Source organism: Chiloscyllium plagiosum, chromosome 36 (assembly GCF_004010195.1).
Source record: "Chiloscyllium plagiosum isolate BGI_BamShark_2017 chromosome 36, ASM401019v2, whole genome shotgun sequence".
In the NCBI taxonomy this organism is placed as follows: Eukaryota; Metazoa; Chordata; class Chondrichthyes; order Orectolobiformes; family Hemiscylliidae; genus Chiloscyllium; species Chiloscyllium plagiosum.
The window spans coordinates 12000736-12017068 of NC_057745.1; the positions used below are offsets into that span (position 1 = coordinate 12000736).

The 16333-nt window shown below is 41.0% G+C and overlaps 1 protein-coding gene across 1 annotated transcript in view; it reads right to left on the reverse strand.

Moving 5' to 3' along the window:
• Nucleotides 1–16333, reverse strand: part of LOC122540843 (cytosolic carboxypeptidase 4-like) — a 244133-nt gene that overhangs the window by 112074 nt on the left and 115726 nt on the right. Inside the window, exons 13-14 of the mRNA XM_043677060.1 lie at nucleotides 4540–4684; nucleotides 2706–2856 (exon numbers count right to left, since the gene is read on the reverse strand). Of these exons, the coding sequence (XP_043532995.1) occupies nucleotides 2706–2856; nucleotides 4540–4684 (296 nt within the window). The remainder of the gene's footprint in view (nucleotides 1–2705; nucleotides 2857–4539; nucleotides 4685–16333) is intronic.

Here is a 16333-nt window from a genome sequence, read left to right on the forward strand (position 1 = left end):
AGATCACCCTGCTATGAATAGAATGTGTTCTACTTCAGGCAACCCTTATCAGCATTAAGTGACAAGAACACAAGCTCAGGTTAGATGCATAATAGAGTTTCTCTATGCTGCTCTTATCAATCACTCCTGGATAAGATCAGACAATAAGATGCAAAACAAAGTTTCCTAAAATTAACCCAACACTATGCTTCATTAGAAAGTATCTCCAACTTTATTCCACTTTTCTCACTTTGTCTCTTACCCAAAAATGTAGAAGTCAATTAAAGAACACTAACCAATGTCCAGCTAAAATCAGCCAACCCACCAAAGACAGGGTCATAGAGTCATAGGGTCATACAGGCATACAGCATAGAAACAGACCCTTTGGTCCAACTTGTCCACCCAAGCCAAACTAATGCAATTTTCCTGTGTTTAGGGCATATCCCGCCAAACCCTTCCTATTCATGTACTTATCCAAATGTCTTTTAAATGCTGTAACTGTAATATCCACCACTTCATCTGGCAGTTCATTCCACGTATGAGCTATTCTGCATAAAAATGTTGCCCCTCACATTCTTTCTAAAACTTTCTCCTCTCTCCTTAAAAATATGACCCCTAAGTTTGAACTTGCCCATTGTGGGGGAAAGATCTTTGCTATTCACCTTATCTATACCCTTCATTTTTTCTTGTCCATGTAGGAAATTACTGCAAAAACTCACTGCCACAGCCCAAGATGATATTGAACCTAATTAACTGGATTCAAGCTCAACTTCCAAAGTGAAAAAAGGTAAGTTACTAAATCACAATATCACAGAGCCCTTTTTTAACTGTCTGTATAATAGTGTCTCCAACCCACTGCATTATTCAATCTCTCTAACATACTGTGTCAACTAATTCCTCTAACTCACTCTCTCATGCACTCACCTCATGTTACTGAAGCACACATTTCCTCTGTCACTGTTTGTCTAACTTCCTGTGCTCCACAGACGCTCTAGCCCGATACATCAGCGTATCTCTCTACCTCACCCGTGTCCAGCTATATGTTATCTTTATTCTCTAATGGACTATGGAATATACTTACACTCATTTCAGTTGCTAGTACCTCTACCATATCATAGAGAAAATGAAGACTGCAGTTGCTGGAGAGTCAGAGTCAAGAAGTGTGGCACTGGAAAAGCACAGCAGGCCAGGCAGCAACCAAGGGACAGGGGAGTCAACGTTTCGGGCATAAGGCCTTCATCAGGATTGTGGAGGGGGATGGGGGCTGAGAGATAAATAGGGGGGTGGGGTGGGATGGGGTGAAGCTAGCTGGGAAGGTGATAGGCAGATGCATTTGGGGGGTTATTGTGATAAGTCAGGAGGGAGGATGGAGTATATAAATGGGAAGGAAGATGGACAGGTAAGACAGGTCAAGAGGGCGGTGCTGCGTTAGAGGGTTGGACCTGAGATGAGGTGGGGGGAGGGGAGATTTGGAAACTGGTGAAGTCGATGTTACTTCTTATGTTGGAGGGTCCCAAGGCAGAAGATGAGGTGTTCTTCCTCCAGTCATCAGTGGCTTGGATTTGGCGATGGAGGAGGCCCAGGACTTGTATGTCCTTGGCAGAGTGGGAGGGAAAGTTGAAGTGGTCGGCCCAGAGACATTCCTTGAAATGCTCCGTGAGTTGCCATCCTGTCTCCCCAATATAGAGGAGATCACATCGAGAGCAATGGACATGGTAGTTGACGTGGGCAGATGTGCAGGAAAATCTCTGCCGGATATGAGAAGATCCTTTGCAGCCTTGGATGGGAGGTGGGGGGGGGGGGGGGGAAGTGAGGGCGTGGGTTTTACACCTCTTGCAGTGGCAGAGGAAGGTGCTGGATATGGAGAGTGGGTTGGTGAGGGCAGGGGCATGGACCTAATGAGAGAGTTGCAGAGGGTATGTTCTCTGAGGAATGCAGATAGGGATGAGGAGTGAAATATATCTCTGTTAGTGGGGTCTGATTTTAGGTGGCGGAAATGGCAGAGGATAAGGCACTGTACCCCTCCTATTTATCTCTCAAGCCCCTTCCCCCTCCAATTTCCTGATGAAGGGCTTATGCCAGAAATGTCAACTCTCCTGCTCCTCGGATGCTCCTCTACCATATCATTTTATACAAAGCCTGCAATAGGCAGCTTTTTAACCTATTGAGTAGAATTTAGAGCCTTTAGCCAAGGCAGGTTTAATCCAATGGAAGAATTGGAGCTCAAGGCCCTGCCTCCTTCTCACCTCTGTCTCAATACAGTCTAAGGCCAGAGAGGACCAGCCTCCAGTCCCAGGAGGAGACAGAGAGCGCACCACAAGTGGAGCCCAAAGAATAAACTCTGTCAAGTTACTGGCAGTCTTCTATGGGGTCCCTCATTCAAAGGGACTCCCGTGTGTCTCCTTGATGAACCTGGCATTGGGAAGGGGGTGAGGAGGGTGGTAGGTGGGCAGCTAAAATCCATTCTCTACCTGATATTGTTCACCTATGACTCTCAGCGAACCTGGGTATCAGGTGGATGTAATACCAGCAGCTGTCACTGCTCCACCACCTCAAGATCGCCAATGTGAAATTCAGCCTTCTGCAGATAGGGGGCGATGCCAAGTACAGTGCAAACTAAGTAACCCACCCATTTGTTGAGATGCACCAAAGTTCTGATCGTCCTTCATCCTCAATAAAATGCATCAACTTAGGAACAGTTCTTTATAAAAGCAAAGAAAACTTACAAAATTGACGCAACTGTTCACATTTAGCTCCAGGACTAGCAGTAATCGTGATCACTGGGCACCTGTTACCCCCTAATGTAGAACATAACGTCTGATGCCGGAAGTAAACCTGATCAGGATTCAGTGACTCCTCGAGGAGGTGCAGGTGAGTCTGAAACATGGATAGAGAAGAAATATTGAGATTAATGTATTGCATTAGACCTTCTTGTTCAATTGTATTTTTTAATACTCCAGATTCCAATCATTCTTCAACTAAGTGAAACTGCTGCAGGAAGAGTTTGCACCAAAGACCATTGAGAAAGTGATCTCCTTGTGATTGTGAATGATGCGATTGTCTTTGGCTTATTATTGAGGAACAAATATTATTCACAACTCCTCCTGCTCATAACATGTCCCAAGCTGCAAGTTGAAAATTCCTCACGTAATGGTGATCATGTGAGATATGATCCGATGGTGATTTGTTGACTTAGTCTCACAAAAGACCATTTGAGGATGTGCAGCAGGGAAACTGATGGCTGACAAACTCAACCCAACTCAAAAATGGTGGACAAAGGAAAGAAGTTATCATGGGCCAGAAGAACTGTTGTAGCTGAATGAAGATTGTCAGCAGACTTGCCTGTGTTGTGCCTCTAGATTAAACCAAGGCCCGATTTGTATGCTTAAAAATCCTGCAACGTTATTCAGAAAAGAGTAGAAGCATCCTCCCAGTGTCTCTGGCCCTAATTTATACCCCAACCAACACCAAAATAACAGATCATTTATTTTTTTTCCTGCTGTAGGATCTTGACATGTACAAATTGGTTTCCATGTTTCTATGACAGTGATTACGCTTCAATAGTAGTTAATTGACTGTGAAGTACGATGAGACATTGTGAGGGCATGAAGGTTGCTATCTAAATGCAAACTACTTTGTCAGTTAAATTGAACTAGGTGACCTTCTGGGGTGGGATTGGTGCAATGAGGTCTGTGAACTGTGTTAACATTGATCTCTCTATTGCCCCAGTGCTCGGTGTGTCTAAATTCGTGCCTTATTTTTGGTTAGAGATCAAATGATAATGTGGTGCAAATTCATTTTATAACCACTCCTAAAATTATTTAGATAGAAATAAAAAAACCAACTTCAATATCCTGACTACATTAGCAATGCATAGTATAAGTGATTCAGAATAATTTGTCTCCATGAAGTGGAACGATCTGAAATGTCCTTTTATTCTTATAAATTTTTTATTGAGAAACAAACTCAGCATTAGATTTCATTTCGATATAATTTTACGTGAAGAAAGAAATCCAATTTTGTTTTGCAGTGAAATCTAATTTAAAGTACACCTGTAACAAATTCTTTTGTAAAAATAAAGGCTGCTCTCACATCGTTCTGACTCACATTTGCAAATGATTAAAATTATTTCCAGTCACTCAGGGCTCGATGTACTTATGAGATAAATGATGGAATCTGATTTTCAGAGGGTATCATTTAAAATCTTCGAGCTAAAACCATATTGCAGCAGAGTCAAGAGAGAGGTTGGACCTTCCTGAAGAGTCTGCTCATCATCCTTAATTGGATGGCAAGCCTGCCCTCTGGCAATTAATTGGCCAATTCAGAGAAAATTGCAAGAGACTGACTGTTTAGCACACAGTGCAGATCTTCGATTGTTATTTCAAATCAATTTCAATGTCCTGAAGCCCACATGCAAAAGTAAAACCTGTCTGTGGTGTTTTATAATAACCTGTGACTGATTTCATTATTGGACTGTCTTGGCTGGTCATGTTACATATGGGACAGACTGTTCTGTAGATGTGGTCACTATGGTACTTTGCAGTACTTTTTCATACATACCATTAGTGTTGAGTAGGTGTATGGGTAGTGATATGCCAGGTAGCAGACATCCTTCGAGTGTAGGAAAGTGATGGTGAATGTCAAGGTATAGTATGATGTTTCCTTCTGCCCTCTTGTAGCTGCATTATATCTGCAATAATGGTTTCTGAGGAAACAGAATAATATTCAGCTGTTACCTGTACATGAAATCCACTGTGTCCTAGTTTGCCAAATGTGCTGTAGTTCAATCCCTGTCAATCTGGTAGATCACATTTCACAAGAAGAGTTGAAAACATGGTACTGTAAAAGCACAGCAAGTTAGGCAGCATCTGAGGAGTTGGAGAATTGACATTTCAGGCATAAGTCCTTCATCAGGAATGTGTGTGAGGTGGGGGTGAGGGTGGGGGTGAGAGGTGTGGCGAGGGGAGATGAGGAAATTGGTGAAGTCGATGTTGATGCTGTGTGTTTGGAGGAAGGTGAGGCATTCGTCCTCCAGGCATCGATTGGCTTGAATTTGGTGGTGGAGGCAGCCCAGGACTTGCATGTCCTTGGCTGAGTGGGAGGGGAGTTGAAGTGAAGTGGTCAGCCACAGGATATTGGGGTTGTTTGGTGAGTGTGTCTCAGAGACGTTCCCTGAAACGTTTCCATAAGTCGGTGGCCTGTCTTCCTAGTGCAGAGGAGACCACCTCGTGAGCAACAGACACAGTAGATGAGGTGTTTGAATGTGCAGGAAAATATCTTTCGGATGTGGAAAGATTCTTTGGGGCCTTGGATGGAGGGGCCTTGGGGGTGGGGTGTAAGCGCAGGTTTTACATCTTTTGCAGCAGCAAGGGAAGGTGCTGGGAGTGAAGGGTGGGTTGATGAGGGGTTGGCGTGGACCTAACAAGGGAGTTGCAGAGGGAATGGTCTCTGCGGAATGCTGATTGGGGTGGGGAGGGAAATATATCTCTGGTGGTGGGGTCTGATTTTAGGTGACAGAAATGCCATTTCAGAAGAAAAGCCTTATATACAAATGTGTACTACCTGCATGCAGAATGCACAAGTCTGTATATTTTGAAAGATGTATATTACACATTTCACACCTCTGTGGATTTTGCATCTAATTATAAAATACAGATAGGAACAGTGCCTGTATGTGGAATACGCAGAAATGTTATCACAACATGATGTTGTGAAATTGAATTTACTCCATTTAGTAATAGGCTGGTCTCAGAAATGAAATGACCAGAAAAGCCATCATAGAAATCTAACCAGTTCACTAAAATATTCCACGTTAAAAGATTTGGCCTGCAACAGACAAATATCGTGTGGTTGATTCTTTATGGTCTGATCAAGTAACCTAGCAAACCATTGAGTTATACAAAGGATCACCAACAAGGCAGCAGCACATGCACCTCCTACTCGAGGCATTGATTCCTCCAAGAACACATTGAAGGAGAACTCACTTCACAAATGAATGCAAGTATCATTAGTACATTCTGAACGGTAATGATGTTACACAGAACTCTGCATCACACATGAGTATTTCACAAGTATCTACATTGCATTTGCATGCACACATGTGCTTAGCACCTGAGCAAAATTCAAATGCTGCCTCTTACGCACATTTTGTTTGAGCAAACATTCATTTTGCATTCTAAAATGTTAGAGATTAAAATTGTTTAAAATGCATTTCTAATTTTAAAATATAACAAAAATTGCAAAGGCAATTATGAAGAGATTAAATTCTGACAAATAAAGTGACAGTGAAGACCGTTTCAGGTTCTACATTTTGAGAAATCATCACATTGTGATTATATGTGATCCAAGGATATCAGATACTGACAACTGTTGATGTGCTCAGAATATTAGCTTAAACCCTTCGGAGAGGAATGAATATTCCTCCACTTCCATAGCAAGCAACAATGTGAAAAATAATTAAATATTCAGTTCTCTTACAGAGGTATTAAACCAGAACATCATGACACCATGCGTTTAAAATGCTTTCATTAAATGTTAAGAATATTTCATATCTAATGGACTTCTGCAGGAGACACAATAGATCAAGATAATTTAGAACAATGCCATATGTTTAAAAGTTATGAATCTAGTTAAAATGAAAGAAATGTTACTACTTAAACTCAAATCCCTCCCAAATCCCAAATCACAGAATATCTGGGATTATTTCACAGAGACAGAGATGGCAAAATATAAACTCAGCATTTCCCTCACTCACACAGGAAGTCATTTTCTGGCCATTTGTGGCTCTTGCATATTTTTTACATTTCAGGTTAGAGATGATATTCTCCAAGATTAGTAGATGGATACATAATGTGTACAGTTGACAACACTAGTTATTTAACAGTGGCATTAACCAATCCAAATAAACAGGTCAGTATCACCATTACAGAATCACAGAATAGTCAGAGACTGTAGGAGGCTATTTGACCCATCTTGTCTATGCTGGTCTGCTGAAGGAGTACTTCACTGGTTGGTCCTCCACTGTCTTTGTTCGTAAAGCTGATCATTCCTTTACAGATACTGATCCAATTGTTCTTTGAAGACCTCAATTAACCCTGCCTCCAACAAACTCCCAGACAGTGGATTTTGATCCCAACCTCTCGCCACATGAAAGAAACTTTTCCTCTTGTTGTAATTACTTCATTTGTCGATTACTTCAAGTCTGTGTCTACTTCTTCTTTCCCCAGTACTCATTCAGCAGACCAGCATAGACATGATGGGTCAAATAGCCTCCTACAGTTTTTGATTGTTTACTTTGTCCATGCCCCTCATAATTTTGAAATACCTTAATAGATCTCCTCTCAACTTTCTCTTCTCAAGGAAAACAGTTCCAATGACTTCAGTCTATCTATATAATTGAAGTCCCTTATTCTTAAAGGCATTATCATACTATCTCTAAAGCTTTCACATCCTTCCTGAAATGTGCAGACCAGACAGCAAAGAAAACCTTCAGTCCAGGTCAAGCCAGTGTTCTCTATAAATTTAATATCTATTCTTTACTTAGAATCTCTAAGACCCTATCAATAAACTCTAGGTTCTAAAAACAGGATGTTCACATTAAGTATTTGTCCACTTATATTGACAACTTACAACTATGATTTGTTTATTTGTGCATGGGATGTGAGTGTCACTGACTAGATCAGCATCCACTACCCATCTCTAATTACTGAAGGCAGGGAAGAATCTGTACATTACTGTGGGTCTGGAGACAGATGTAGACCAAACCAGGTACGTATGGCATATTTTCTTCTCCTAAGGACATCAGTCACCCAGTCGTAGGTGTGTTTTCATGATGATTGACAGTATTGTCAGAACATTACCTTTGTTTCCAGATTTTAATTGAATTCAAATTTCACCACCTGCCATGGGAACTCATGTCCCCATAACAAGTTGGTCAACAACTTTGATTACAACCAGTTGAGGCTAGAAATAATGCTATTTTTTTCACTGTGCAGTTTCTTTTTATCCCTCTCAAAGGGACAAACAATGGCTGGTCATCCAAACTTACAAAGTGGTAATGCTGTAGCCATATTGAAAGTTAAGTGTACAACGCATGGCAATTTTACTACAAATGACCAGTGTGTGGGAAACATCCGGCATTGGGCTATTAGCACCACTTTGTATTTCCAGTGTTGGTTGAACACATTTCCACCCATTCAGTTTTTTGGGGTGGCATGAACAAATTAAATTCACGCTGCATATTTCAAATTGTACACAGGCAGAGCCATCCTCCACTAGAAATAACACTCCAAATATATTCTGTTACAGCCCAAAGGCTTAATTTGATGCATGTCAAATATTCTCCGTAAGCTGAAAAAAATGAGTTTTCACTACCTACCAATGGATGAAGACATAATTTACAGTCACCTGAAGAAATTCTCAAACACTCTGGTATGAGACAATTTATGCAGCAAACACTGCACTGTGTTATATCAACAATCTCACTGAATGGGAAAATTGGAAATGGAAGCAACTAAATGTTTCTGTCAAGGAAATAGTTTCTCTATTGCTATTAACATTAGCCACACAACCGCGCACTGGAATCTGATAACCAAAAGGGCCATAAGAGAAAAAAAAAGACCCGATTACTGAATGTTCCAGAAACTGTTACATTTACAGGGAAGACAGCAGGCAAAACACAGAAATCTCAACTCTATAAAAGAAATGAGATTGAAATCTGAAAGAGAAAATCAAACAGTGGAAACAGTTCCTTTCATAAACCCCTTTGCTTCAAGAACCAAATGCAATAAGGAAAGTGTCCACTTGTTCTGCAAAACTAAAATAGAAACAGGAAATGCTGGAGAAACTCAGCAGGTGGGGCAATATCTGTGGAGAGAGAAATAGAGTTAACATTTTGAGTCTGGTATTGTTTTCTCCAGAGATTATACCAGACTTAAAACATTAACTCTGTTTCTCTCTCTCCAGATGCTACCAGATCTGGTGTTTCTCCAGAATTTTCTGTTTTTATTTCAGATCTCTAGCATCAGCAGTATGTTGTTTTTATTTGTTCCGCATACTTACTTGATATTGATATGAATCTCATTACAACCTTAAATAGTACTTGTAAAACAACTGGTAGCAAAAATCTGTACGTACAGTATTCACAATACTATTGTGGTTCAGTTCATGAGTGGAAGAGGAGGATGTTCTCAGCCCTTGTCCCAGTGGAACACCGAGAGCTGGATATATTCTTGATGGAGGTGGGAATTGGGAACTTTTGTAATGTTACATCCTGCCTCTGCTCTGACAATATCAGCAAGTGAAAATTTCATCTCCTCAAGGGTGGGATACCCTGGCATTATGCCTGCTGTTGGAGCTGTGTGTCCAGTGCTGAGGCAGACCGCAAAAATCATGCCTTTATGATTAGATTCCCTACAGCGTAGAAATAGTATGTATGGAGTGAGGTGCCAGAGGTGGAGCCTGGTACAAACACAACATTTAAAAAGTATCTGGATGGGGATACGAATAGGAATGGTTTAGAGGGATATGGGCCAAGTGCTGTCTAATGGGGCCAAATTAGGATATCTGGTCAGCATGGACGAGTTGGACCAAAGGGTCTGTTTCCATGTTGTACATCTCTATGACTCTATATCAGGCAAATTCTTCAGACCAACATAAAGCCGCCTTCACTCTCACCCACTTAACCAAACTATCCCTTTCAGCCCATTCACCTCTTAGCTTCCCTTCTCCCCTCACGCTCTTAACCCCATTATCCAATATTCATTCGATACACAGAACTCGCAGCCCTTAGAATAGGAATTGAAAGTCTTTTAAAAATCCCATGAAGCTGCAAAATACACAAGTATCTCTTGAATGTTGCTGCTGCTACTTATAGCTATCCTTGCCAGCTACAGGCATGATGTGGCATGCTTGTCTTTCTCGTGTAATCCTCAGACAGCCATTGTAATTCAAACAAAACCATTCAGCAATAGTTATCATCTAACTATCTAGGTGAGCCCCTCCTTCCACGTTCTGTGTCTTATGGATGTCATGGCACACCTTTGGTGCAGGTCCAAGACCCTACATTCTGTACATTAGCATTTTAATAAATATCTTAATATCCACATTCTAATTTCTTACACACTTGAGTAGGCATTTCAAAAAGCAATTGTCGTCTTTCGAAGTGTCATAAATCTCGCAGATTTCACATAGCCAAACAGGTGGCTGAGCTGTTCAATAAGGTATGAGTAAAAACCATGGAGAGAATAGAATAATTAGCCATTGCATTCTCACTGAATTCAATCAAACTGAAGTTTAAAGAATCAAAAAGAAACAAGTGGGTCAAGATGCAGCTTAGTTAAGAGGCAGATGAAAATCAAAGCACGACAGGAAGGGCTGGGAAATATATTCAGAAGAGTGGACCAGATATTAGAGCCAGTGTAAGTAATAATGGCAAAAAAAATCAAAGCTTCAAACACTTTATCTGAATGCAGACAGCATTTGTAACAAGATAGATGCATTGATGGAACAAATAGAAATCAAATGACTTGATAGCTATTACAGGGACATGGCTGAGGAATGGTAATTCAATATTCAAGAGTACTTGATATTCTGGATAAATAAACAATGAGGAAAGGAAGGTGAAGCACTTTGTTAATAAAATAATAATATGTGGCATGATGAGTAGTGAAACAGATGCCATAGTTCGTGATATGGAATTCATTTGGATCGAAATAAGGAATCGCAAAGGAAAGAAGGTATTGGTGAGAGTCATCTATCGACCCCTGAGGAGTCACCTCTCTGTAAGACAAAGTATAAATCGGGAAATAATGGAGGCATGTAAGGAGGGCACTATAACTATCATGAGCAATTTTAATCTGCATATTAATTGAACACTTCAGATGGGTAAGGGCAACATGGAAGACAAATTTCTAGAGTGCATCAGGGATTGTTTCTTAGAGCAAAAATTGTTGCTTAATCTACTTGGGAACAGGCTATTTTATATCGAGTAATAAGTCATGAGCTAAGATTAATAAGAGACCTCCCAGTTAAAAGGAACCTCTAGTGATCACAACATGGAAGAATTTCAAATTTAGTTCATCTTGAATAACGGCAATTACAGAGGTACGAAGAAAACGCCAAAAGCAAGGTTTGGAAAACAGACAAACGGGAAAGCAGTGACAGACATTTTAGTAGATATTCATAACACTCAGCAAAAACTTATTTGAGCAAAAAGAAGGACTCAGTGGGAAGGGTGAACCACACATGGTTAACAAAGGGGTTCAAACAGAGAAACCAACTAAAACTAAGGCCTTCAAAGTCACAAAAACTAGTGGTAGACCAGAGGATTAGGAAATTTTTAAGCATTAGCAACTAAAAAGCTAATAAAGAAGAATATTGATTATGAAACTAAAATGGCAAGCAACACAAAAACAAACAGCTTCTACAGCTGTATGAGAATGAAGGGAGTAGTTGAGTAAGTATAGGACCTTTGGAGGATGCACCAGGGGAGTTGATAACATGGAACAGGGAAATGGCAGGTAAGTTAAATGAATATTTTGTATTGGTCTTCATAGTGGTGGACATTATAAAAATCTCAAATATAATAAATAAGCAAGGTACTGATTGGAAAAAAGGATCTTGCAACAGTCTCTATCACAAGGGATAAAGTATTCACCAAATTACTGGGACTAAAGGTAAAGAGGTCTCCAGGACCCGATGGCCTGCATCCATAATTTTGAAAAGTGACAGCACAGATCGTAAAGGCTTGGGTCAAAATATTCCAAAATTCACTGGATTCCAGGAAGGTTCCTGTGATTGAAAAACTGCAAATGTGATCCTCATTTTGGGAGGGAGGTAGAAAGCAGGAAGCTCTAAGCCAGTGAGTCTAACATCTGTCATTGGGCAAATGCCAGAATTAGCAGGATATTCAGGAAAGCTTTGTGGAATCAGAGTAAGCACGGCTTTGTAAAAGGGAAATAATGCATGACAAATTTGATAGAATATTTTGAGGATATAACAAGCAAAGTTGATGTAGAAGAATCAGTGGCTGTAGTGCATGTGGATTTCCAGATGGCATTCAATAAGATGCCATGTAAAAGATTCTTGCACAACGTAGGAACTCATGGTATTGGGAATAATGCATTAGCATGGTCTGAGAATCAGTTCACACAGAGTCTTTAATGGATCTTTTTATGTCGCAATGTTGTAATTAGCAGATGGCCACAAGGATCAGTCCTAAATTCACAATCATTTACAATCTACGTTAAGGACTTAGAGGAGGGAGCAAAGTGTAAAACATGCAAGTTTGCAGGCAATACAAAAATAGATGGATGAGCTTATTGTAATGAGGACAGAAGGAATCTGCAAGATGTATAGATCATAGAATCCCTACAGTGCAGATAAGAGCAATCGCCCCATGGAGTCTGCACAGACCCTTTGAAAAGCATCCCACTTATACCCACCTCCTCACCCTATTCCCATAACCTTGCATTTATCATGGCTAATTCACTTAGCCTGCACATCTCTGGACACTGAAGAGCAATTTAGCATGGCCATTCCACCTAACCCGCACATCTTTGGACTGTGGGAGCAAACCGGAGCACCCGACAGAAACCAACACAGACATGAGATGAACATGCAAACTCCACGTAGAATCAAACTTGGGTTCCTGGCACTGTCAGGCAGCAGTGCTAACCACTGAGCCACCAGATCACTCCTGTGGTTGAGTGAGTGGGAAAAGTTTGGCAGATGTTGAATGGAAGAAAGTATGAGATCATGCCCTTTGGTAAGGCAGACTAGTACCTAAATAGAAGGAGACTCCTAAAAAGTACAGCACAGTGATCTAGCTGTTTTTGTGCATGAAACACAAAAAGTTGGTTTGCAAGTACAGCAAGTAATTAAGAGGCAAATGGAATTTTGGCCTTTATTTCTTGGGAGTTAGAGTTGAAAAATGATATCATTTATAACAAATGTACAGGGTGTTGGTGAGACTGCACCGAGAGTAATGTGTATAGTTTTAAGCAAGAATGTACTGGCATTGATGGCTTTTCAAAAGCAATTCACTAGGCTGAATCCTGGCATCAAAGATGGTTAAACAGGTTAGGCCTTTATTCACTAGAGATTAGAAGAATAAGGGGTGATCTCATGGGGCTTGACAGAATAGATATTGAGAAGATGTTTCCACTAGTGGGGCAATCTTGAATTAGGGGATAAAGTTACAGAATAACGGGATGCTCATTTAAAACAGAGTTGTGAAGGAATTCCTTCTCTCAGAGGACAGTGAATTAGTGAGTTTTGAAAAGGTTTGTAGCTCAGTTGAGGTTCTGGATGGAGGTTTGCTCGCTGAGCTGGAAGGTTCATTTTCAGACGTTTCGTCACCATACTAGGTAACACCTTCAGTCCGGAGGCTCACTGAAGATATTACCCAGTATGGTGACAAAACGTCTGAAAATGAACCTTCCAGCTCAGCGAGCAAACCTACATCCAGGGTAGTGAATATCTGAACTTCTCTATCCCAGAGAGTTGTGAACATTTAGATGAGTGAAAGTATTTAGAGAATTCGATTTGTTAAATATCAGGAAGTTGAGGGCTATGCTGAGTTGGCTCAAAGTGGAAATAAGACCTGGGGCAGATCAGCCGAATCTTGTTAAATTATGAAGCAAGACTGAGGGACTGAATGGCCTACTCCTGCTCCTATTTATTATTTCAATGTTGTATAATTCAGAACAGCACATGACCTCGTGGAGCAACTATTCCAATGCATCTAAACACTTTCTTTTTTGTGATGCTGCTTTCCCATTTGACAGTTTTCCAAGAAGTAACATCTCAGCAAGTACACTATTTAATGGTCACTTTCCTTTTCCAATCCGAGCACTGACATCACTCTCCTTACTAAACACAGATATAACTCAGACTATATCATTTCATTCTGAACAATAAAGGAGGCAATGCTATTTGTAATTACCTTTTAAACTCTTCCTGCCTCACATCCAGGGTTCATGCCTTCACTCACCAGATGTGATTCAGGAGAGTATCCTGAAAATCGCAGCTGTTCTGAAATGTCCACTTCCAGATTTAGAGCAATAACTTCGAGACATTGTGTTTGAGGTTCCCCACCTGCATCCCTCTCTACTGAAAAATAGCAAGACCTGGAACTGGAGGCAAGGCATCTGCCATCACTGCACAATGGCCATTTCTTTCCAATTCTCACTCAATGCGGTCGGGAAAAAGAACTGCAAAATACACAACCTGCCTCCCACATGCAGAAGTCAAAAGAAAATATATACAGACTCGGAGGACAAGGTCCTCACCCTATTAGCATTGTGCCAGGATCCTAATTGCTTTCCTGAGATAGAGTTATGGAGTCATAGAGATGTACAGCACGGAAACAGACCCTTTGGTCTAACTTGTCCATGCCGACCAGATATCCTAACCTAATTTAGTCCCATTTGCCAGCACTTGGCCCATATCCCTCTAAATCCTTCCTATTTATATAGCTATCCAGATGCCTTTTAGATGTTGTAATTGTACCAGCCTCCACCACTTCCTCTGACAGCTCATTCCAAACATGCACCACCCACTGTGTGAAAACGTTGGCCCATAGGTCCCTTTAAATCTTTCCCCTCTCACCTTAAACCTATGTCCTCTAGTTTTGGACACCTCTACCCTGTGGAAAAGAACTTGGCTATCCACTCTATCCATGCGTCTCCAAAAGGTTACCCCTCAACCTTCAAAGCTCCAGGGAAAATAGCCCAGCCTATTCAGCCTCTCCCTTATACTTAAACCCTCTAACCTTGGCAACATCCTTGTAAATCTTCTCTGTATCCTTCCAAGTTTCATAACATCTTTCCTATAGTAGGGAGATCATGGAGAAGCATGATCTTCTTCCAAAGTAAGTGCCGGCCACAGCCTTCCACCAATCTCCTGCTGACTTGCAGGGGATGGTGACAGTGCGTAGGCCAATGGCTTGAAGAAGGTAAGGGGTCTATTGAGAGCTATTACTGTATACCCCAATTTTCATTTAGTCTTAGTGCAGTGACTTAGTAACTACTGTTCACTTTCCTGTTCTTTCTGTCACCATTATGCACTGTCTGGTGGTAACCGTGCAGTAGGAAACACCACTAGACAAGAAAAATGCCTGAGATGAGAAATCCTAGAGACTCAAGAGTTAGGCTTGAGCAATTTGGTACAGTCCTAGGTTTCGTTCTAAGGCTGGGGAATTGGTGGGATTGAATAAATCTACCCCGGTCTGATTCTAACATTCACTAATTGTGTCATGTTTTTATATGACAGTTCTTGTGAACTAATCTACAACTAGCTTGTTCACTGTCATCTTCTGCAGGGTAATTAGCAATATGTAACCCAGTCTTATTGCACAGTCTGCGATACACATCATTATAAAGAATAAAGACAACAGAATATCTTGAATACAGAGCTTTGCGAGGTCCTATTGGTCAAAGGATTTTCTAGGATGATGCACTCAATGAAGGGCCAACCTTCACAGTAGGAACACTGGCTGAGCTTGTAGTAGAGTGATGAGTAAATTGACTGCAGAGCCAATCTGCTCAACCAGCAGTATCATCCCAAGTATGCAATACTCACATATCGCCTGTGGCAATACTCACAACAAACCATTTGACATGCTCATTGAAAAAGACAGCAACAGTGCAGGATTACTGCTGCATCACTGTAAGACAGTAGTATATAACTAATGAGGCAAATGCATAGCAAGGTCATTCAGAGATCAATTGTAACTGTAACACAGTTGTGTTTTTGTTTATCTTTTGTTGGCAAGTCATTACTTAAGCCAAGTAAAAGGATACAGGGATTTTTGAATTTCCTGTCCTTGGGAAGCTTCTCTGCTTTTCAAATTATTGTTGTCCTTTCCTTATTTTTCATCTTGAAATGTGAAACACAGATTAAAAAGTAATATCACAAGCATTTCAAACTGAACTGTTATATGTATCTGAAATACCTCCACATAGGCCAGCATCCCGTCACCCTTTATTTACATGTGGAGAATCCTTGATTCTGATCCAGCCCCCTCAGAGCCAGCTCTCACAGTGAACAGAACATCTGACACTCCTGTTTATATCTGTCAGCCAAGGCTCCCTGATTGGACCAGGTTAACAGCCCCAATCAGGGGACTTATATTCTATGAGGTCCATCTGGCTGACTCTGTAACACTCATGACATCCATCCCCCTCTAAATCCAGGCACATACGCCTGTACTTTCACTTGTAGACCTCTCCTGGGGTGTCTTTGCATCAGGTCTGGTTCCTCCAAACTGAGCCTCGGATATGGGTGATATTTACTAGAACATAGATTGCCTCCTGCACCCAGAACATCTCTGAAGAAATTCCACCTCTTCTTC